Source organism: Stegodyphus dumicola, chromosome 2, assembly GCF_044657685.1.
Source record: "Stegodyphus dumicola isolate Sdum_Otavi_A_Nest chromosome 2, ASM4465768v1".
NCBI classification, from domain to species: Eukaryota; Metazoa; Arthropoda; class Arachnida; order Araneae; family Eresidae; genus Stegodyphus; species Stegodyphus dumicola.
In genome coordinates this window covers 162898602-162923514 of record NC_140769.1, presented here as the reverse complement: position 1 = coordinate 162923514, position 24913 = coordinate 162898602, and the positions used below count along the sequence as shown (strand labels likewise).

Below are 24913 nucleotides of genomic sequence, written 5' to 3'. Positions count from 1 at the left end.
TTCTGACTTCAATTACAATGGAAAAGTTAAAAAAAAAATAATAACTTACCTAATCTATATAAGGGCATTATTATTTATTAATTTTTAAGTTACATAATGTACATGCTTTCTAAACTTTCTTCAATTGGTCTAAACATCACAGATATCCTCAAAAGAAAATTATCTTACGGAAAATGCACAAAAAATGATGCCAAACAAGATAACTTTGATTTTTATTGCAGGAATAAAGCATATTTTTCATGTTCTAAAATATAAAACTTTCAGCAGAAATACAACCTTAACAGTATTTTATAATTACATAAATGTTTAATTTATTTATTTTTAATTTTTAAAGACATAAAATTATTTTATATTATTTCTTTTGGAGAATTCCATGACATTTATCATTTTCAAATCTTAATCAGAATCAAGAATAATAGAAAACACTGCCTTGTCAGAGTCATAAAAACAAAAATATTCAACATAATACGTCTGCTTCATTAAAAAAAAAATACATACCACAAATCCAACAGCTAAAAGAGTGTGGAAGAGTAAAATCAAGCATAAAACAACAGCAGCAATCTGTAATTAAAAGAATAACCTCTAGTTTTATATAAAATATTAAAATTATGGAAAATTACACAACAGGATGACTGTAAAATATAATTATTAACTGTTGAAAATTTCTAAAAGCATTAAATTGAGATTAGCTGTATAATTTTTATTACATGCTATATAGTATTCAATAACAACACTTTGGGTTAATTAAACATTTATGTTTGAAACAGTTTGTATTTTACTAAAATTATAAACTGGTCATTTATTTCTCAATAGGATAATTTACTTTAAAATAAATATAGTATTTATCAAGACTTTAGAATTAAGGGACAACATTCAGTTTGTCAGGAATGTAACCAACATAAATGGAATAAAATATTAAGTTTTAAAAGTTCAGCATCTAATGCAAAATGTCAGTTTTCGAAAGCATTGAATCTGAGTGGCTTAAAATCGCTAAGGATGCTGATAGAAGGATACAAATATCGCACATTACAGCCCATGATGATTAACTGTTCGAACATATGCTTAATAAGAAGGCAGTCATTTAACATGCAGCAATCTGATGTGCTTCAGGAGGTTCATTTAAATGCTTATACAAAGTGTTCACAACTTTCTGAGGATAATTTAAGATATTTTTGTTTCTATGGCTGAAAGAAGATATATGGGAAACAGTGAGCACTGGTGTGCTGTGAGACATGATGAGGCAGGAAAATCTATCAAAGATGCTTTTTTTTTTTTTTGTTTTTTGTGTTGATTATTCAGTAATTTATCGAATGTGGCAACGATTCCAAACAGTTAACTCCAGTTATCTGGAGATAAATGTCTGTTTGGCCAAGAGTTACCACCCTTTCTAAAGATCGGTATGTTGCCAAGCAGAACTGATGAGTGACCTTTAAAACTGTTACATCTAGGGTTGCCAAGTTTAGAAAAATAAACCCTAGACCCTCTGAATAAAGGACACAACAAAATATATTAATTATTTTTGCATTATTTATAAATTATTGGAATAGGATTTTAGAATTAATGTCCATATGAAAGAAATATCTTTTAAAGCTTTGAAAACAAATGAAAAAAGTTTTAGTTCATTAATTTAGTTAATAATATAATGACTCTTTAAGCATAAAAGATGCATTATTAGACTTCAGTTTAAAAATTTTAATTAAAAAATGTAGAAAACTTTAAAATATTTGAAATTTTTAAAATTAAAGCAAATTTTTAATTTTTTAAATTACGTTTGTTCTGATTTTTGGCAGACTTGAGAAAATGTGCATTATTTTTTTTAAACTTTTTCAGCAAATTCTGGACAACTTTCTTTCAAATAATATGCTGCTGAAAGCCAAAAAATTCTTCATCTTATCTAGATTTAAGCTTATTTCTCACATTGGTCAAAACATTGAAAATATATACACCAAAATTTTTTCCTCTTTAGTTCTTTAATGACTATCTTGAACATCGACATTAAATGCTATGAGAATGATAAGTATATTTCAATAATTGGTGGGATTTCTATATCATCGGTTAGATGCAGTGTGAATAATTGTTGAGAAGAATCAATTGGCTTAAGAAATGAAAAATTAAGGGATTCAGATGTTCTTTATTTTGAAATTAATGGATTTTTAATTTCAAAATAAAGAACATCTGGCGTTTTTTCTCACCCCCCCCCCCGGAAAAGCCAAGAAAGCTAATTAAAAGTCTGTCCTTCCCTAGTTACATAATGGTTGCAGCATCACTTGGTAAGACAATATCGGCCAGTACTATGAACTGAAATGAAGGGAATGTATGCCCGAATACAAAGTGTTTGTGTTTCACTAACTACCCAATCTGGATGGGCAAGATTAAAGTCAGCATCTCAACTGGACCATCTCTGATTGGCACAACATCCTATTCACGGAGAAGTCCTCCAGATTTGCCCTGGAATCAATTGAAAAGAGTGTAAGGGTCTGGGCAGAATGAGGCTCATAGAATACAGCTCAGAACATCATGCATTCACAGGTAGCAACATTGTGGTATGTGGTAGAATTTTAGTGGGATATGGCACCCAGCTGCACATCTTTAAAGACAATTCAGTAACAGCTGTTCTGTATCAGGATGAAGTCTTACATCCCATTGTGAAAGTCGAAGCTGTACAGTTGGTGTTTGTTTGTTTTTTAGCTTTAAACATAATTTGTTAGTGACCCAAATGAGACATCATCAGGCTTGCTTTGATGACATCATCAGTGAAGATCAATGAGACATTATCAGTGAAGATCTTATCCGTGACTTTAAAATCCAAGTGAAAAAAAAAAAAAAAAAGCTTGCAATGCACAGACTTTCAAACAAATCCATGTAATGGATTATTTTCAATAAATTTCTGCAAGTACAAAATTCTATGTTCTTTCATGCATTTTGCAATAATTAAACTTTTTAAATTAGAAATTTTCATTTTTAACTTCGAATTCAAATAAACACCTGCGACTATGTTACATATTTACATATCATTTATTTAAAACTTGATACAACCTGAATTTCTAACTAAATTGCACTTTTTAGTATGTACCCTCTGAAAAAGGGCCATCTCTATTTAAGGAATAAAATGTCTTGCTAGGTGGGTATCCTTTATTGGGCGGTACTATTGCGTTTCTTTTCGCTCACATGAAAGAGAGAGTGACATCAAAGCTTTTAAACATAAATTAGTTATTAAAAATATTTAGTATGCTTACATTATATATATGTAGTATATATATATTTATATAGTATATATATATATGTATATATGCATATGTTATTAAATATACTATTTCAAATACCTTTTTGTTTTCATCTTTGAAAATGGGCCAAAATGTCTGAAGAAGTACAGTGCCCGAAAGTGCAGCACCAATTATTACTAATATCCACTGAAACCAAGCCACTTGAATCACCCACAGGATCTAAAAAATAATTTATGCATGTACATTTACCACAACTCACATTCATGTTTATTTTTACCATCACTCATCATTTATTATACAACTAATATTCTAAGTATCAAAATGTATTTATGTTTCCTTGATTCTTTACCACAATCTTTTAGTTGCTTCAGCATTTATCAAAATATCATTAGAGATCATTCCTGCTGCTGTTCTGGATACTTTTGGCCCTATTTGACTCCTCTGCACTGACACCTTGGACAAGATAACAACAGATCATTCCTGTTGTTTAATGCACAGAAGTCCTGTTTTAATGGACTGTTTAATTGTTATATTTGAATCTAAACAAACAGACCATCTGTTTGTTTAGATTCTGTGCATTTGAGCACTTGTTTACTGTTCATAGCCAATATTTAAAAAATTATAAATAAATTTGTGTATGGCACTTACAGATTTGCCTAAGATAATAGAAAACAGGCTTTTCCCATAATGACACTTTTTAAAATACAGGTAAAATTTCGCATGGATGTTTTGCTTACACACAATCTTTTCTAAATTAGCAAGATACTCTTGAAGACAAGTCATTGTAGAGACATGATAAACAAGATTTAAAAACATATGAAAAATACATTAAAGACAAAATTGTATGCTTTGCATATAAAATAAAATTTGCTAAACTATTTATTAATAATAATTTATTTCTATAGTTACTAATTATACTGAAACATAATATTCCAAGTAATATAATTACCTTCTTCATACAGAAATAGATATGTAATTTACCACCTTATTAATTGTTTTGTAGATATGCTAACATATTGCATATCTATTTTTAGCCATATTGTAGACTTATTAATAATGATATTACTAAAGTACATGATACTCAAAGATTACATTGTGTTCTCATAAATTCCAGTTCAAATATTAAATAAAGAGCTTTATTTATTTTGACTAAACAATAATTTTCTGAATAAATTATCTGACAGTAGTTGAAATCAAAGAATACATTTTACATATTTTTATGGCTGTTACATAGATGATAATGTGATAAAAAAATCCATTCTACTGCTAAAATGATTTACTATTAAATTTTCATAATAAAGAAGATGCATTTCAAAATGCAAAAATAACAATTAATAGGAAAATCTTACTGAAATCTATAAAGATGTAATTAACTAACCATATAAGTTTACACACAACTTTCAATTAAGAGGAAAACTGATTTAGTAAAATAGCATTGGTCTCTTTGATGTCTCACAACAAGACATATGAAATAATAGCACCTCTATACTATTAGAAAAGTTATTTAAAATTGTTTCATTCTACATAATAAAAGTAGAAACTAATTTCTGATACTCTGAAAATCACTACTACATCTCTTCATGCTCATAGATAAATCTAATTAATCTAGCACATAAAAAGTTATAATTCATACCAGAATGAAGAAGATTATTTTGGGTTTGAATGCAAGTTTGCCACCACCGCAAATATTGTCTGTGCAAACAGTTTGCATTGCCGTATTTAATCATATTTTGTCAAACAATTTTTGGCAATTGAAAGAAAGAGACTTCCTTTAGAACACTGTATAGTTAAATTTGTAAAAAAATACTGTTATCATTAAGTACAGGGTGCCTGAAATAGAAGTATCACACTACCAAATTAGAACCATCATATATTTCCAGTTCTGTTGCAAAAAATCAACTACAGAATCTCACCAAATCATGCATACAGCTTTAGGTACTAATGTGACACTGTGAAGGTTTAGTACCGAAAGTTCAAAAACAAGGACTCTGACATTCAAGAAGCAGAGCACTCTGGCCAGCTTACTGATGTTGATGAGGCCTGTCTGTGAGAACTTGTTGAAGAAGATCAGTATGCAACCCCTCGAGAGCTTGCTAAGGAGTTAGATGTTAATATTATATCCATTAGTCATGCTATGCATTACATAAACTTGATGTACAAGTTCAATCGCTGGGTGCTGCATGAGCTGAATCAAGCAGATTAGGACAGACGTGTTTGGGTCTGCACTAATCTGCTTGAATATGAATGCAAGGACAAAATTCTCAACCAGATCATCACTTGTGATGAAAAGTGATTTATTTCAACAACACAGGCCGAAAAGGGGATTGGTCTGCACTTGGTAAGACCATCAGCAGTGTCAGAAAGCGTAATTTGGCAAACAAAAAGATCATGTTTTTTATCTGGTGGGAGGTAAAATCCTTGACAATAATGAGTGCAGTGAGATGTTAGTCCATGTTGATGCTGCTATCAAGGAAAAACTTCGAACTGAGTTCCAGAGCAAAATGGTAATATTCCATCAAGATAATGCAAGATCACATGTGTCTGCATTCACCGCCTGGAAGTAGTTGAATGGTATTTTTTGCCACACCCACCATATAGCTCCAACAGCACTCCTTTCTGCACACCTGCAACTACATCTTGCTGATGCTATCTTCCATTCTGCACAGGATATCTGAAACGAGGTTGATGTTATTGGATTCGCAGCCACCAAGATTTTAGGCCAAAGGCTTTGAAAAATCACCAAAATTTTGGGAGAAAATGATAGATTTGGGTAGTGAGTACGACCCCCACTAAAGGTACTCCTTTCATGTTCCCCCTAACTTTATTAAGAAAATGTTTTGGTAGAAAACTTTTGTTACAACCAGATACTTTTTCTACAATGATTATAACTTAGAATATGAAAGTACCATTACATGGACAGTAGAATATATGTGCTTACTTTAATATTACCACCTACTGCCTTAAAAAAAAAAAAAAAAAAAAAAAAAAAAAAAAAAAAAAAAAAAATTACCAAAACTGTTACACCCAAAATTTTGTGCAGAATTACAAATGCTACTGCTACTAACATTACAGTCTAAAAACAGAGTTTTGTGAGTAACATTTTTATAAAATTGAGAATAATATATAACTGAATTTCATAATGCGTTTCTAATGCTTCACAATGCAACTTCCAGATTCATTAATTTACTTTTGCTTATAATTGTTTCAGTACTTACACTGATTCAAATTAAATAACACTGAACCACTGTAGATTAAAATTTAGATAAAACTTCAATCTTAGTTAAAAAAAAAAAATGTTAGCATATTTTTTTCCCTGATTAAACACAAATACATATTTTTAAACTCAAAATTTATTTTTCTAGCTTAAACCACCAGTTTAAATTTTTTTTGCCTTTGTCCAACCACACACAAAAGAGGAGCCGTGGTACCACTAAACAAAAATAAAATTTAAAATATCAATGTCCATGGTTAATATATATACTAATATAAAAACCACACATTAATAGAAATAATTTATACAAAAGAATAATAAATTATATTTTCAGACAGCATAGTATGGCTGAAGTATTTTTTCATTTGTTTTGAGTATCTTGATTGAACACTTAGTGATACACAAATTCAAATACTTGATGTCAAATTCAATTTATCTCAACACTTGTTTTTGTAGAAACGAAAAAATTACCTCACGAGAATATGTAAACCCAAAAAGAAGGATTCCACTACTTCTTTGTTGCATTATTTACTTTTTAAGCTTATTTTTTATCAACTACAGAAAGATTTTTTAAATATAAAGCTTTTTTGTTTCCTCATAAATTATTTTAAACACTGATATTGAAATGTTAAATGATGCAGCTGTTTTCAGAACTGAGATATGGTCAATAATTTCAATTATATCTGAAATAAAAGAGAGCACCTTGAAATGCTACTGTAAATTAATCTATATTTTACACAGTTTATAAATCTATCTGATTACAACTTATGATTTAAAAATTTACTTATAGTTATGAATGATCTCCAATAAATAGCTTCATGGCACACCATACTTTGGAAGACTATTGTTTAAATTATGGAACATAACTATTGCTCTATGCATCAAAGGATTCTTTTTAAACTAAGGTAACTGGTTATAACATAAAATTAACCTTTTCTGGACCGGCGTCCCATGTACGCATCCTCTACGAACATCTCTCAGAGACGGGCGCACACAAACGCATCAGTGGAGAATTAAAGCAAGGCATTTTTAGTTGAAACATATTTTAAAGAACACTAAATGGTGTCCTGTGTCCGTTAGTTTTGAAGAGAATATAGTTTAGGATCTTGACCATCAGTTTGATCATGTTCTGCGCAATGTTGTCAGCTGTTGCAGAGGTTGGGGAGTAATGTAAACAAACACAGCTTGGCTCTTTAACTCACCACATGATTTAAACAGTCACGTTTCTGATATCCCTTTGATTCTTTTTTTCTTTTTTACTACTATGTAGGGTATTTCAGGGTTAATATGTGAGGGGGGTTTATTATGCTTTGCATTGATTTTATCTCTCGTGTTCCTTTTTTATTTCAGAAAACCTTGACTTCAGTTTATTATGCCGAGCAAGCATCATTTATCAGAGACAGGTCATACTCACATGGTAAATGAGCCAATTAGCAATATAGATGAGAGTGATGATTCATTTTAAAGAGTTAGAGAGTGATATTTCTAGCGATTCTCATACAGACATTTTATCAGAGACGAAGGTCGCCGAGTGTCTGACTTCTACTTCCCATGAAAAATTTTGTTCTTCTTGTAAATAGTCTTTCTTGTACGTTTTTTTTTTTTTTTTTTTTTTTTTTTTTTTTTTTTTTTGGTAATTTCAAAGTTTATTACTGTATTTTGTCAATTAAGACTTAAATAATTTGAATACGCTTCCAAAAATTATTTCTCAAAAGACAGCAATTTTTTTTACATGTTTTCATGTTAAGTAAAGGAAAAAGATCATTAAATGCTAATTTTAACATGTATGGTAACTTAAGTGATAATTTAAAATAGTACCAAAATTATGATGTTAGGAATTGACCTTTTTTTGTGTGTATGTGATTCCCCCTCCTAAAGTTAGATTTAGTAATGCAAACACTCATTCTGGGTATGATTCATTTTGACTCCCATCCATCCAGATGGAACATTTTAAACAAAAGTGTGCTGACTTGAAAGGGTTAATGGAAGTTTTTAATGACAATTATTGTATCCATAATTAATTCTGTAAATGCATTATTCCTTTAACACAAGATTTCTATATTAATAATTTCAAAGAAATTTGTTAAATTATTTAATCAAAAATGATAATAGTTGCTGAATATATAAAACACATGCAGAAACTTTATTAATTTAATATGATATAACTGATACTTTTAAGAGCAATAAAAAATACAAGATACACAAATTTTAGCTCAGTATTTAATTAATGGGCACACACATTTTACACACATTAAGTCTACATCTATTTGAGAATACAAATTTAACTATCTTAAATTAAAAATCCCTAAAAGTTTACAGCAGGCAATATATATATATAAACACCACCTAAAATACATACCGATATTGGAACATAAATTGCAAGAGAATAACCATAGACACATAAAATTTCAAGAAGAGTATAACGATTTGAACTCTGCCGATACCACATCAAACCCCACAGAATAATTGGCAAAAGAAATGCATAGGAGTAAATTGCTGTTGCAGCAAGAGATACTAAAAAGTAAGAGGATGGAAAATTAGTAAACTAAAAGTGGCAATTTCAAAATATAACACAGAATTTTAGATGAATATACATTTATCCTTAAAAATACATGTTCATTTTAAATAATACACTCTCATGAGGGCATTATATCTCAAACATTAATACAATATGAATAAAATCTACATTACCCACATTCCATATTATTTTCTACAATACTAAGCCTCCCTCAAAAAAAAAAAAAAAAAAAAAAAAAAAGTACGGCAAAATTCTGACTACTCGGCATTCAAAGAAATTTAAAAACATTTCTCCCTTCAAAAATGAAGCAAATTAAATGCTTGTAAAGCCATTTTACAGCATCTATAGAACATGAACCAAAGTGATTGCAATAATGCCAATACTGTTAACACACAAAACACAATCAAAGATCACAACAAAATCATAAAATCTTCATCTTGGTAAACCCAAATTATTCTCAATAATCTGGTTTAGATTTTATAATACCAAGGATATAAATGCACTGCTATTTTCATGTTCTCTTCCATTCTGGGAGGAAAAAAGTTAAAATTTTGCTTTCTACAGAACAACACATATTGGAGTACTTCCAAGGAAGCATGGTCTTGGCATCAAGAAATGTTTGCGTTAATGGGCACACACATTTTATTTGAAAATGGATAAATAATGGCAATGAAACATGAAAAATTATAATAAGTGATTTAACATTTTTATATACTATATCTTTAACTCCTATCTTTTGATTAAAGAATTATCTGTTCCTTTAAATTTCTGCCAGCATGATTGGTGGCATCTTCACCAATTTCCATGCTCAATTAGGATTTCATAATCACATAAGCTATTTTACTTTTGCATGTTTAACACATAAAACAAGTTGCTTTCCTTTGCTTGTTTGAAATACTTTTTTTTTAATCTTGCATTATTTTACATGCAGGTTCTTGAAAATTAAGTTGATAACAAATAAAATGACTGTTTTTATAATTTTTCATAGGAAATTTCTTTCATTCATTTGGCTTTTCTATCATAAACTGCATTTTTTACATGGACAATTATCTGGAATTTTCACATCTGCAGTATTTGGCATTCCGAAGGCTTTCTAAAAACTCCATTTTTTCCTTTATTATAAAAGAAACATAACAAAAAACTGAAAGCTTTCAGATTTTATATTACGCCCATAGGGGCCTTTTTTTAACGTTTTGTGTGTTACCTTTACTTATTAAATATCATGTTCTTCAGACTTAAACCATAAAATTTGATCCAACAGCAATATTGCAAAATATTTAAAACAGCATATTTTTAAAATTTCCGATACACAGTCTCGCACGCTGGAGATAAATGCTTTACAAAATATGAAATAGATATTAAAACAGATTCCAAATTTGGGTTTCGGGATGCCCATATTCGAGTGGAGACATACATTATTCAAAATTGGATGGCTCTAGGTACTGTTGTTTTATCACAATGCGAGAAACATACATACATTTATGCAGATTCTTCATTATTTAATTTCTTTAAATATAACATACAGGGCTCTAATATTTGGTGGCAACAATTTCAAAAGTGATTCGCCATTTATAGTGAATCAGTATAAAATGTCAAAACAAAATTAATAGCCCTTGAGGGCTAACAAAATTATTAAAGCCTATTTGTGACATAACTGAATGGAATATATTTCTGACTCGAAAATTTATTATGGGTTGATTTTTTCCCCCATTTTCTTTCCATTTCCAATGCATAAACTGCCTTTAGAAACTTGTCCTCGAGTAATTATGGCTTAGTTGTATGTTAAATTTTTGACAGAATTTTCAACCCACCTAGTTTCAAACGTTAATAAAAAATTACAATATGGGCTCACAGATTTTCACACATAAAGAATATAAATTAACATAATCTAAGTACTTTAAACTGAAAAAATAATTAATAAATACGTTTCAAAACTATTATTTATATATAGAATTCATTCTGTTTCAAAATAAATTTATGAAATTAACATCAAAGAAAGGAAATGTATTAGATAAACTTTCTACATTTACCTACCTTATAGTACATAATTGCATACATAATTTTAATTGGGTTTTAATTAAGAATGTCAAGAAAGCCAATTACAAGAAAAATTATTACAATATCATACTTTAACAAAAAAATAACAAGATTACACAAAATAGTAATGGTATGATATAAATTGTACATATAATATATAAGAATTCTATTTAATTTATACCATTTTTTTCATTAATTTCTTGCATTTTAAAAACCATTAACTTCTACACATCTTAAAAATTTATAAAATTTCATAAGTATAAAAATGTTCCACGCATAAAGAAGTAATAATGGTGCAAATATGGCCAGTTTATTCAACATTCTATTGAAGACAAAGTATTGGATAAAAACTAGAAGCAGTTTTCAAGGTTCATACACATTTCTGCACACAGAAATTAAGTACTTTTAATAACAATTAATGAAAATAATTAAGGACCTATGAGCAAATGGGAACTGAATAAATTCAATTAAAAATACTATTCTATGCCTGAATTTCACTTTTGTAATACCATCCTAAAAATAAAATAGATCCCTGAGTAGTATGCATTATTACTAAACATTAATTAATTAACATAATGATTAATAAGTTTGAGAATAAAATAAACTTTATACAATTTATCAAGTAGGATTAAATATTTTACACTTATAATAGTTGGACATATTTGAAAGAAGATGACATTTACTTACATTTTACTAATAGTTAGCTTCATGTTGATTTTTTATGTCTCATTTTGTTACATATTTAGTCAGTCTAGAGGTTTAGTAAATAGCAGGCAGATTTTATGTCAAACGGTATAGGTTAAAATGAGAAGTAAGATCATAATCAGCATGATTCATAACAAAAGATTGAATGTTGTCACCACTGTTGCTTGTCTAGAGAGAGACCTGCTCATTAGAAAAAACTTGAAAGGCCTGATGTAGACACAGTTGGCAAGTGTTGAAACTTAGTCAGGCTCTGTTTGATGCAGTTAGTGTCATAGCTTTGTGTAGAGTTCCAAGGGATTGTAGCCCAGTTAATATACTTTAATGTTCCAATAAGCGATTAAAGTACCAGAGATGATAAGTTGTTTTGTATTATTTTTAAGTTTCACTAGATGCAAAGAAAAAGTTTTACTTGAATTTTTAAATTTTTGTGTTTTACCTTGTGACCACAGTAAGTGTTAAATGAAAGGCAATAACTCGCTTTAATATGTAGAGATAACTTTTAAGGGTAAGCAGTTAGTTATAAATAATTAAATTAGGTAATTAGATAACCTTAGTCATTATAGATTTACATGGCCACTATTAAATTTTATTTTTTAACAATATTTGTTAAGAAAGCCTATTAGAATCAAAATCTAATAAAATTTCACAGTTTAAAATACATGTAATTAATGACATTGATTCTTAAACGATATTAGGATACACATTAAAAGCTACAAAACATTTATGTTTTGTACTTTAATGTTCCAATAAGCGATTAAAGTACCAGAGATGATAAGTTGTTTTGTATTATTTTTAAGTTTCACTAGATGCAAAGAAAAAGTTTTACTTGAATTTTTAAATTTTTGTGTTTTATCTTGTGACCACAGTAAGTGTTAAATGAAAGGCAATAACTCGCTTTAATATGTAGAGATAACTTTTAAGGGTAAGCAGTTAGTTATAAATAATTAAATTAGGTAATTAGATAACCTTAGTCATTATAGATTTACATGGCCACTATTAAATTTTATTTTTTAACAATATTTGTTAAAAAAGCCTATTAGAATCAAAATCTAATAAAATTTCACAGTTTAAAATACATGTAATTAATGACATTGATTCTTAAACGATATTAGGATACACATTAAAAGCTACAAAACATTTATGTTTTGTAACAACATTTATGTTTTGTAACAACATTTATGTTTGTAACAAATTTATGAAATTAACATCAAAGAAAGGAAATGTATTAGATAAACTTTCTACATTTACCTACCTTATAGTACATAATTGCATACATAATTTTAATTGGGTTTTAATTAAGAATGTCAAGAAAGCCAATTACAAGAAAAATTATTACAATATCATACTTTAACAAAAAAATAACAAGACTACACAAAATAGTAATGGTATGATATAAATTGTACATATAATATATAAGAATTCTATTTAATTTATACCATTTTTTTCATTAATTTCTTGCATTTTAAAAACCATTAACTTCTACACATCTTAAAAATTTATAAAATTTCATAAGTATAAAAATGTTCCACGCATAAAGAAGTAATAATGGTGCAAATATGGCCAGTTTATTCAACATTCTATTGAAGACAAAGTATTGGATAAAAACTAGAAGCAGTTTTCAAGGTTCGTACACATTTCTGCACACAGAGTGCAACATGTATGTAAACATTTATGTTTTGTAAATTCTAAAAATGTTGTTACAAAACATTTATGTTTTGTAACAACATTTTTAGAATTTAGTGACACACCGAACAACAAAATCTAGAAATAGCAAAAAGTTTAGAATTTAGGATCCACAGAGATTGCATCAGGTGTTTAGTGCTAGCTCTGTGTATGATGCATTAAGGCATATTAGATGAATCTTTTAAATTGTAAGTTTTCAATTTCTTTATTAATAAAAAAATCCCTTTCTATAATGCCTGCCCAGTGATAAGATTAGAAGCATTTTTGATATTTTTGATGCTTGTGTCTAGTGAAAGGTAGAGAAAATAAAGGGAAGATAAACATGTTAAGAAAAAGATTTTAGTATCAGGAGTAAAACATTTAAATATTATGTTTTCATTGTTCTTCCAGACGTTCTCCAAAAGGTAAGAAATTCATTGCAAACTTTCTGTAAAATACATCCATTATGTGTTCATATCATGGAGAATTTTTCATTTTGTCACATATTTCTCGAATTTTCTAGAATCGTGGGTCTATAAATCTTGACTTTAAACCCTTCTAAACTTTCCAAACTGCAATGTCTAAAATACTAAAGAAAAATTATCCCTTCTAATTCTGTAACAGCAAAAGGTCAGAAATATTTGAAAAAAAAAAAGGAGGGAGAAAGCGTAAAATTTATTTTATAAAGAAAACTGATGCATATTCTGAGAATTTTGAATATTCCGAGACAATTGTATGGGAAAAACGCTTACTATGAAAATATTAAAAAGAAGACATTTTTAATTAATTGCATAGCTAATTTTGCTCTTGCTAAGAGCTGTTTTGTAAATTATGCTTTATAACAATATGCCTTATTTATCAGATTCATAATACTGTATAAGTTGCCAAAATGAAACTTTATAATATGACAGCAAAAAATAGAATGTTTTATTTTAATGTTATTTTTTATATATAATTTCAATATATTACCATTATTTTAATGAAATTTATCAATGTTATGATGCTTTAAAAAAACTGGTCAAAAAATTGTCAGATCTCGTAATTAAAAATTTTCTATAGAAACTGATCCTAAAATCGCCAAAATGTTGACAAGTCGCCAAATTTAGAGCTGTTTAATAGAAGAATTCACATCCCCAAAAGCGAAAAGTTGTTTAAGAGTTCTTTATTAGGAAAAAGGAATTTCGAAATGCTTATGTTTCACTTCTTGCTTAGAAACTCGAGTATCCCATCATTTTTATTAGAAATAGAAAAAAATTATAACCCATGAACCCATTCAAAAGACAACTATATATGTCAGTGAATTACCAAAAATATTCCTCCAAAATGCTAATTCACACTCAAAATGGCAGTCATAAAAACAGACAGAAATTTCAGATGATTAAAATTAAGGACCTTCTGCTGATTTTGGCCAAAATTAAGGACTTTTAAGGACCAAAAATCAATTTAAAAAAATTTAAGGATATTTAAGGACTCTTAAAGACCGTACAAACCCTGGTTTTTAATTCAGCAGAAACAATTTTATTCATTAAAAACAAGTCCAATTTTATGTTTCTTAAATAAAATAATAATATTTACAATGCAAAATAAAAAATAGCTAAAAAATTAGTTTTTGATAGTTTGCCAAATATTTTTATATTAGCTTATATTTTTTGAGCTGATATATTCAAATATATTAAAACTTTTCACCTTTATGAAAATCGTATGACCAACTATGCTCATGACCTTCACTCATTAGATAATTGGCTATGTTTGCACTAATTGCAGTACTGAAGATTAGAGTTGCTGTAATCCAAAATGGTCCTAGAAAGGAAAAAAATAACATTTACAGCGATAGGATCATAATACAGCATTATTCATTACCATTAACCCTTTGATGCGCGCAATATTATTTTTATAATTTTTTTAACTAAAAACTCTAGAAATTGAATATTATGATCCTAGAGACAAATAATACAGTCAAAAGTCTTTAATCCGGACTCGTCGGGACTTCGGCGATTCCGGATTATAGATCATCAGTTTAAATCTGGTAAGATGGCATGCAGAAATTATAAAATTAAAAATATGAAACCTTAATTTATAAAATAATGAGCAATTATGATCTAAAGGGTATCAAAATTTACAAAAAAAAAAAAGCTTAATATTTATTTGTTTACTGTTTTAAACATTTCTTTCAACGCGCACATGCGTAAAGCATACCTTACGCATAGCCGAAATTAGAAAATTGCAACCAGAAAACTATTTGATTTGTATTCGTGATATTTATAATGATGAGGAATTTGATTTAAATCATATCAAAGACGGAGTACATCGAGATGAAATACTACATTTAGTACGGAATTATAAGCCAAATAAAATAAAAACATCTGCCCTGAAGATAACGATAGTGCTGACAGATCAACTTCCAGTTCATTGCGCGTCGCGATGTCTTACCCCCCCCCCGCGCGCAGAGCAGCGTGAAATTGATAAACAGATTTCCGAACGGTTAGATAAACAAAGGATATGGCTTTATCCATATTTTGTAGCAATTCGTTTTTTGTTTTATGGACATCGAAACATGCTTTCGTTTTCTACATCCTTTGGGAGCTCCAGCATCGGAAATTCTATTTGACATAATCGAAAGTTCAAGCTTACTTTTATAAAATTGCTCTTACGATCTGCAAAAAATAATAAGCCGGATCCAATTCGAAGATTAAAGAACAACGCAATCATCAACATTAACTGAATGAGATAATTTTAGCTTATACCGTCCGTTATACATTAAACGCGCACGCGAAAACGCATATGCGCAGTCGGAAATGTCTTGCGCGCACGCGTAAAATGCCTATGCGCATGCGTCAACGCGGCACATGCGCAGAAAGATTTTAGCTTTGAGGTCCGGATTATAGATCATCCCGGATCATGGGTGTTTGAATTAACGACTTTTGACTGTATATGAACTTAAAAAAATCTACTCTTGTCCATTGTTTTGTGGGTGGTGGTCGCACTGTGAAACCACCGCGCATCTAGGACTTTGAAACTTACTGATGTAGTAGGGGAAAAGAAATTTTACCATTTTCCACGCGCATTTCCAATAAATGAAGAAATTTACGGATTAAAAAAAAATTTATGTAAGAATTGCATTATATATAATTTTTTTTACATTATTTTACAAAGTAAATCGTCAGAAAAAATTTAAAAATAAACATTTATGTAATTTTTCTATAGCAGTGAAAATATAAGTACCTACATAATAAGGACATTTGGATAAATGGATTAAAAAGCTCAATAAAATAAGGATAAAAAAGAACTCAGTGTTTTTTTTTTTAAATTTCTATGTGGTTTCTTCCTTGTGCTACAAAATGTACACTGCCTGGATTTAAATTTCACTGGTATATGTCCAGCGTTATTTAGTTTCTTTTCATCTGGCACATGAAATTTGTGGTTTTTTATGTTAATGGGGGGGCTTTGTCTTTTTGGCTTTGTACGGATCGTTCGTTTCCCACTCATACTTATTTCATCCCAAAATATTCAGAAAATATTTTTAATTTAAAAAAAACTTTAACGCAATTTCTATTTTTAATTATAGCGAAGTATATTTACATTAAATTTAAACCACAAGAAATAATTTATAAAATCACGATACTAGCTTGGGGAGCAAGTATGTTGATGTCAGAGAAAGGTATTTGGAAAAGAAAGACCTTTTTACTGGGCAAGTGCATGTATTGTTTAGTAATAAAATAACTATGTGGTTTCAAAGCCCTTTATCTATATCCGGGTAAAAATAAACATTTCTATTTGAAAAGCAAGTGAATGCCATTGAGAAGCGAATGCCAGTGGCTTCAAGGCGCGACCACCGAGCTTCTAGAGGATTGTAAGCATTATCACACAATGCTCTAGTGGCGCAGTTGTCGCACCCTGAAACCACATAGCATATGCCATACATATAGAGGGTTTTTTTTATATAAGGAGTTTAATTACTGCAATTTTTTATTGCTTATGATAGAAATCATGATGTGCGATGACTAACTGAAATTTAAAGTTGTTTATTTTAATAAAAGGAAGTTATTTTGTCTCATCGAAAACAAATTTTAAAAGGCATCCAATCTGAAGTATTAATACCTAAAACATATATGATTCTACAGTCATTTTGTGTTATTTAGATGTAAAAGATCAGTAATCATCTAATCTTCATTCAAAAATTTCGGAAAAAAGAGGTGAAAAAAATTCGGAAAATGGTGGTTTCAGGGCGCGACCACCGCGCGTCGAAGGGTTAAAGCACACTACAAAATGAAAAACACACAGATATAAAACACTGTTTACCAATGTATAAGGGGCGATCAAATGAAAAGGTACGAAATGACATAAAAACATAACAGTTAAATATTTGCATATTCCACCATGGGAGAATGTAGCGATACATCTCGGGATGCGATTGTCGTCTCTGACTGGGATCGGAGCATGCACGGGCGCCCGCATGCGCAGGAGAGAGCAGAGGCTCTTATCAAATGCAGCGTCCAAATGATGCGGCAGTCCGTATGAGGACAGGATGGCGTTTGCATTGCAAAATTCGACGACTGAGGAGCAGCGAGGTGTTATCTGATTTCTGACAGCAGAAGGTGAGAAACCGGCAGCTATTCATCTCCGGATGGTGACAGTTTATGGGGAGAAATGTGTCTTTGACAAGTCTGTCAGAAAATGGAATGCCCGTTTTCGTGCAGGCCATGAGAGGGTTGGTGATGACTCGAGGCCAGGATAGGCAAAAACTGTCATCACGAGCGATCTCATTGACAAGGTGGACGACCTAGTGAGAAGTGATCGGCGTGTCACATTGCAAATGTTGGCGGTGAAGGTGGATGTCAGCTATGGAACCGTGTGGACAATTGTTCATGACTGGTTGCGATATTGGAAGGTGTGTGCTGCTTGGGTTCCGAAGCAGCTCACCGACCAGCAAAAGGAACTGCGTATGGGGCTAGCACTGCAACATCTGTTTTGGTATCAGGAAGACCCCGCTTTCATGGAGCGAATCATCACAGGTGATGAGACCTGGTGCCATCACTACGAGCCAGAGACAAAGTGCCGGACAGCATGCAGTGGAAGCATGCGTCATCACCTCCCCCTAAAAAGTTCAAAGCTGTGCCGTCAGCAGGCAAGGTGTTGCTCACCGTCTTTTTTGACATTCAATGTCCGTTACTTGTGGAATTCCTCGAGCACAGAAAAAACTGCGAGACACTCCGATGCCTTCGCAGGTCCATCAAGAACAAAAGACCAGGGCTGCTCACGTAGGTGTGGTTCTGCTCCATGATAATGTGCATCCACACGTCTCCAGAGTCACACACATGGAATTGGCCAAGTTCAAGTGGGAGACGTTGGACCATCCGCCCTACAGTCCGGACATGTCGCTCTGTGATTTCCATGTGTTTGGTCCACTGAAGAAACACCCGAAAAGGAAGCACTTCAACTCAGACGACATACTCAAGGATGCTGTAAAGAACGAGGTCTCGTCACGGCCACAGAAATTCTGGGAACAAGGAATCCTGCGGCTTGTTTATCAGTGGGATCATTGTGCTCAGGCCTATGGTGTATATTTTGAATAAAGTCTACATTTGTACCCACTGTGCCGTTTCGTACCTTTTCATTTGATCACCCCTTGTATTAATATCATTACAAATTCCTTTTGTAATAATTGTGACTATTTTATTTTATACTATTAAATATAAAATAATTTAAAGCAGCTCAATTGTAACTGGAAATGCCTAAACATAAATGCATACAAACATAGATACGTTTTTGGGGAATCTAGTTGAATATGCTATTTATTTAGCATCTCCCCTGATACTACCACAAAGTTATTCACAAGTTGTTAATTATTTTTTAGAGCTGTTTCAGTACCTCTCTCATACGTAAGCTGTCTAAAAAGTTTCCGAACTAACAAAGAAAAAAGATATTTTTTCTCCAAAATTATCTTTATTTTCTGATATAGTTTCCTCATAAGTCCTGTACTTCACATTTTTCAGCAGCGAAAACTTCTGGAATTACATATGGACGCTAGTAGTCATGGTTTCGATGCAGTGTTGTTTCAATGCTCAGATGATGGACAGCTGTATACAATCCATCACATGAGTAAGAAAACATCACCTCAACAAGAAAAATGTCAAGTTATAAACTCGAAATGCTAGAGATCGTTGAAACCTTGAAAAAATTTCAAAGTACACTTAGGCACAAAAATCAAAATAGTCACAGAATGCGATGCATTTCAGAAGACAATGCAGAAAAAAGATCTGACACCAAAGTTAGCTAGATGGGCACTACTACTCGAAAAGTTCAAATATGAAGTTATCCACAGACCCAATCAACAGATGAGACATGTCGACACATTAAGTAGGCATACTGTGTGCATGGTCGCTCGTTCGCAAAGTGAAATCCCTACCAAGATCGCAACAGGCTGATGAACGTCTTCAATTATTGAAAACTCTGGTCAAGAAAGGACTTAGAGATGACAATCTGCTAAAAGATAATGAGTTGAATCTGCAGGAAAGAGGTCCAGAACTCATCGTTGTACTGGAAGTGATGAAATTCGAGATTATTCATGGCATACATAACAAAGGACACTTTGCTGTACAGAAGACAGAAGATGTGTTGAAAAGAGATTTTCATATTTCGAATGCTACAAAGAAAATAGATTATGTTATAATGAACTGTGTCGAATGCATCCTCTGTAATAAAAAGCGAGGCAAAGCGGAAGGTCTATTGAACCCAATCCTGAAGGACAATATTCCTTTAGCACTTACCACATCGATTTCATAGGATCCCTGCCTTCTACAGATAAGAGATGCGACATATCTTTACAGTGGTAGATGCTTTTACAAAATTCATCTGGTTTTACCCAGTCAAGACAACATCAACGGCAGAAGCTGTACAGAAGCTAAAAATCCAAAAAACTGTCCTTGGAAATCCTTCGAGAATTATCTCTGACAAAGGATCTGCTATCACTTCAAAGGACTTTGAAGATTACTGTAAAGATGAAGGGATTCAGCACATACAAATCACAATAGGCATTCCAAGAGCCAATGGCCAGATTGAAAGAATTCATGGAACCCTTATCCTAGTGCTTGCAAAACTGTCAGTAGATGATCCTGCCAAATGGTTTAAATTTGTTCCTGACGTCCAAAGAATCATCAACAACACTGTCAGTGGATCCACAAAATTCATTCTTTTCGAGCTGATGACAGGCGTGAAAATGAGAAATAAGGCAGACCAAAGAATTAAAGAAATCTTTGATAAAGAATTCCTGAACTCCACAATCCAGGAGAAGGAGTCTCTTTGTGAAGAGGCCAAAGCGAATATCTTAAAACTGCAAGAGGAGAACCAACGACAATACAATCGACGCCGTAGAACTGCTCCACTCTACACAGTCAACGACCTAGTAGCCATTAAAAGAACCCAGTTAGGAGGAGGTTTCAAGCTAAGACCTACATTCTTAGGACCTTATAAAGTGGTCAAGATTTAAGCCACATGATCGCTACAATGTAGCATAAGTAGCATCTCATGAAGGACCTGAAGCAACTTCCACTTCGGCAGACCACATGAAGTTTTGGTCCAATGGAATTGCAACCTGAGATCATTCTTTTGCAAACTATTTTTCAAATATTGCTTTTTCTTTTTTTGTATTTTGACAGATGTATTCCAGTGTTTGAAGCTCCTCACCTGTCGATGGCCGAGCGTTGTGGGAATTGTGCCTCAACGAAGCACCAGATGTCGCTATCTATAACTACGGTAGGAACTCTCCAGGTAAACACATCTTTATTCGGTTCGGTAAGTCTGACACAAGCGGTCTAACAAAACGCTTGTGAAGGAGCTATAACTAGATGCTTACTGGTTGCACATAGGTACAATTCTTATACTGGAAGTGTAGTGATTCCTCTCCTAAACATATTTAGTCCATCTGTATATACTCATCCCATTTTATCTTTTCTTCTATGAACCAGGAATAAAACCTGATACTTTGAACAGTGGGTGTGATCTCTGTTTAATGATAAGATGTTACCCCCACATATTTACTATTATGCATTTTTTATTCAGCAAACTTCAGTTTAATTACATTCATATTATGTATTTGGAATACTTTAAAAGATAAATAGGAATTTTTATTTTATTCAGTGCATTTTTTCTAAATATAATGAGAAAGTATAATACAGTAAAAATGTACAGCATAAATACAGTTTCATAATGTATTCAAAACTGTTAGAAAAGTAATAATATCTAAACACTCAAAACAGAAAATATTGCACAGCATCGATGAAAAGTGTTTTCATCAAGTTATCATTTCATTTTTGCACGTTGCAGATAAGTAAATACAGCTACTTCTAATCTTTTATTACTGCCAGTACTACACACCATTTTCTAACCTATGTTGAGAGGACACAAATGAAAAAAAAAATAATAATAAGTAATGTAATGCAACTGAAACTCTAATGAATTATTTTTTTAAAAGCAATTTTCATGGATGTATAAATAGCACTGAAATGACAGTTACATTCACATAAATTCTGTCATGTAAGTACACCAAGCACTAATTTGTTGTTGCAGCAGTCTCTTATGAAAACTGCGTAGATCAGACACATCATGCTTTACAAGACTAGAAAAAGAAATAGAGCAAAAATGCTATAAAGAATGCACAGGAGGTACCTGGCACAAGTATTTTGAATATCTGCAAGTGCCAATGATGGATTTGTAAATTTTGACAAGGCAACCTTAGCTTGCTGACAGAGAAAGTTAAGTCATCACTATCAAGAACTGTTCATCATGATTTGAAAGAAATTGTAGTAGTGTCTAAGCTTGACTTTGCTCTTCATTCACATAAAAAATTCTCCTCCTTTTTTAATCATCCAGTGACTAATGATGAGATATGATTGATGGTTTGAAACTTGCAAAACTTCACTAATGGAAAAGAATACCGTTCACACGAGACACTTGAAACAGACCTGTCCAGTTTTTTGTCTAAGAAGCCGACTCATTTCTTGAAGAATACCATAAAAAACCTATTTTAGCATTGGAAGAATGTTACTGATTCAGATGGGGAATATATAGCTAATTACATTTTTATCTTGCTTGTTTCTTTATGTCTTCAAAATCTACTTCAAAAAACAACATTACTTATAGGATGATGATCTGATCTAAGTATAGAAATAATGGATTGCTTTTGCGGCAGTTCTCAGCAAATCTAGCAAACTTATGATACAAAATACATTAAAAATTAGCACACGATATATAAACATCATTCAAAGAAATTTCAATGGAAAAATGTTATCAAACAATGATTTAATGTGTTAATAATTATCGTTACCAAAAAAATAATTTTTATTTTCATTTTAACTGGTTTGAAGTTGATACTGAAATGAAAAAGAAACTACTCTCTACCTTATTTTGGAGGGAAGAAGAATATTTATAAGAGAAGAAAAGAAATTAAAAAAATGTCATCTTACTAGTAGAATCTGCAACAATTAATAAGATTGCCAGACATTTACAATGAAGAATTAAGGATGGTATGTTTAGTGATTTATTTGTAGGACTGGCTAATATATTAGTATCATTAATCATACTAAATTATCTGCATTTTTTTTCAACTATCTTTTACACAGTTTCAGAATAACTAAAATACAGCAATGATTTTTAGCTATACCATATAAATCAGGTTTAGGTCTTATTTGTCGATCAAGGTATGTTGCTCGTCCAGGTAATGGAACCATTGACCATAACACCCTCTGGACAACTTGGTCTGTGTCAACATCAAAGAAACTCTGGTAATAAGAAAACTTCCAAAATGATGACCCATCTTTCTTTTCTGTACCTAAAAGCTACAATAAAAAGATAATTTAAAAAAAAAAAAAAAAAAAAAAGGGAAGAAGGAAAAAAACACACAAGTAAAGAAAAAATGGACTATATTTTTCAACAAAATTGAGGGATAATAAATTTGGGGAGATTCTGATGGTAATAGCTCTGAGCAGCAGAATTGGTGATAATCAGAAATTTTGCAGAATTTTACATAGTTTTTATATTAGTATGATAACTGCTAATATTATTTAATAACCTGACAATAGGCAGATTCTCATCTGGAGAGAACCTGGCATTTTTGCATGAAAGTGTCCAGTTTGGCAGAGGTGAAGCAATGGTCTAGGGTGGTATTTCTATCAATGCCTGCATTGACCTACATTATCAGGAATGGAGCACTAATGGCTCAGCAATATAGAGATGAGTTCCTCAGACGACCTATTGTGGTCCTTTACGCTGCAGCAATCAGGGATGAATTAATTCTTATGGATGATAATGCCAGGCCACATCATGTTCAGCTAGTGAACAATTTCCTTTTCGATGAAAGAATCCTTCAAATGGATTGGCCAGCATGTTCCTCAATATGAATCCAACAGAACATGTTTGGAATGTTCTAGGGAGAGAGGTTGCTAGTCACTTATTATCCTCAGAAACAACAGCAGCTTGAAAGTTCTTTTCTTTAGCAGTGGAAGAGTACCCCAGTCCCTCATTGATTTCACGCCTTGTAGGTAGGTGACATTGCTTTCAATCACGGGAAATCATACCCATTATTGAAACTTATCTGTATCTGCGAAATCTCAGTTTTTGTTTGTTTTTATAATATGTACAAATTGTGCATTTTTTGTTTACCAACAAATATCATCAATAAAATTTAATTATTCCTTGTTAGTTTATTCCTTTTATTTTCTCATATCTTACAACACCAATGCATCATATATCAGTCACCAAATTTTCTTATCCACAGTTTATATCTAAAATCATACTATCCTCTAGTTGTTTTGAGCAGTGTATTTCAGTATAAGCATTTCCCAATTAATTAAACTTCAGAAAAGAATTAAAATTGCTTTTCCTAGTTACCATTGTTAATATAGTTCTTGCTAAGTGATGAAATGACTCATTTTTATTTTAATATATTACAATGGAGGAGGAAATCATCATATTCTGTATATTTTAAACACACAATATTTATAATAAGTTTCATTAAATTTAATGGTCTTTTCATTCAGACTTGAATAACATGCTTAGAATACATTTCAGTGTTTGAAATATATATATATATATTTCATAATTGAAACTACATTAATTAAACCACTGCTTTTATTTATGCATTTTAAAGCTGTTAATAAATACATTCAAAAGTTGGTTAATTTATTTGAGCTGATCCAAGATACTGATCAATATTAAAAATCCTGTGATTGTTGACCTTGAAAACCTTCAAAACAGCTTTTGTCAACTCATTGTTTTGAATGTGGCAATACAGACTCTCTAAAGTGGTGTTACTGATTGTTAAGTACTGCATTTTATATTACATGCCTAATATTTTAATGATTACAATATAATTTATTACTGTTGTGATGTAACTAACTTATTTAAAGAATTACTACATTCAACTCCACACATCATTAAACATTCATACAATAATTTCTAGCAAAACAATCACATAAAAATTTAATAAATTAAGTTTAAATAAATATAATTGATAATGATCAATTACATACTTCTATATTTTTAAATTACAAGTATGCTATA

General features: G+C 31.1%; 1 protein-coding gene across 2 annotated transcripts in view; it reads right to left on the bottom strand.

Annotated features, from left to right (window-relative positions):
- LOC118205096 (protein YIPF1) overlaps window positions 1-24913 on the bottom strand; it is a 47691-nt gene that overhangs the window by 5798 nt on the left and 16980 nt on the right. For both annotated transcript variants that reach the window (XM_085811393.1, XM_085811394.1), the window contains 5 exons: window positions 23016-23190; window positions 15044-15157; window positions 8795-8949; window positions 3324-3443; window positions 499-561 (listed from right to left, as the gene is read on the bottom strand). In XM_085811393.1, coding sequence (XP_085667519.1) covers window positions 499-561; window positions 3324-3443; window positions 8795-8949; window positions 15044-15157; window positions 23016-23190 — 627 coding nt within the window. The remainder of the gene's footprint in view (window positions 1-498; window positions 562-3323; window positions 3444-8794; window positions 8950-15043; window positions 15158-23015; window positions 23191-24913) is intronic.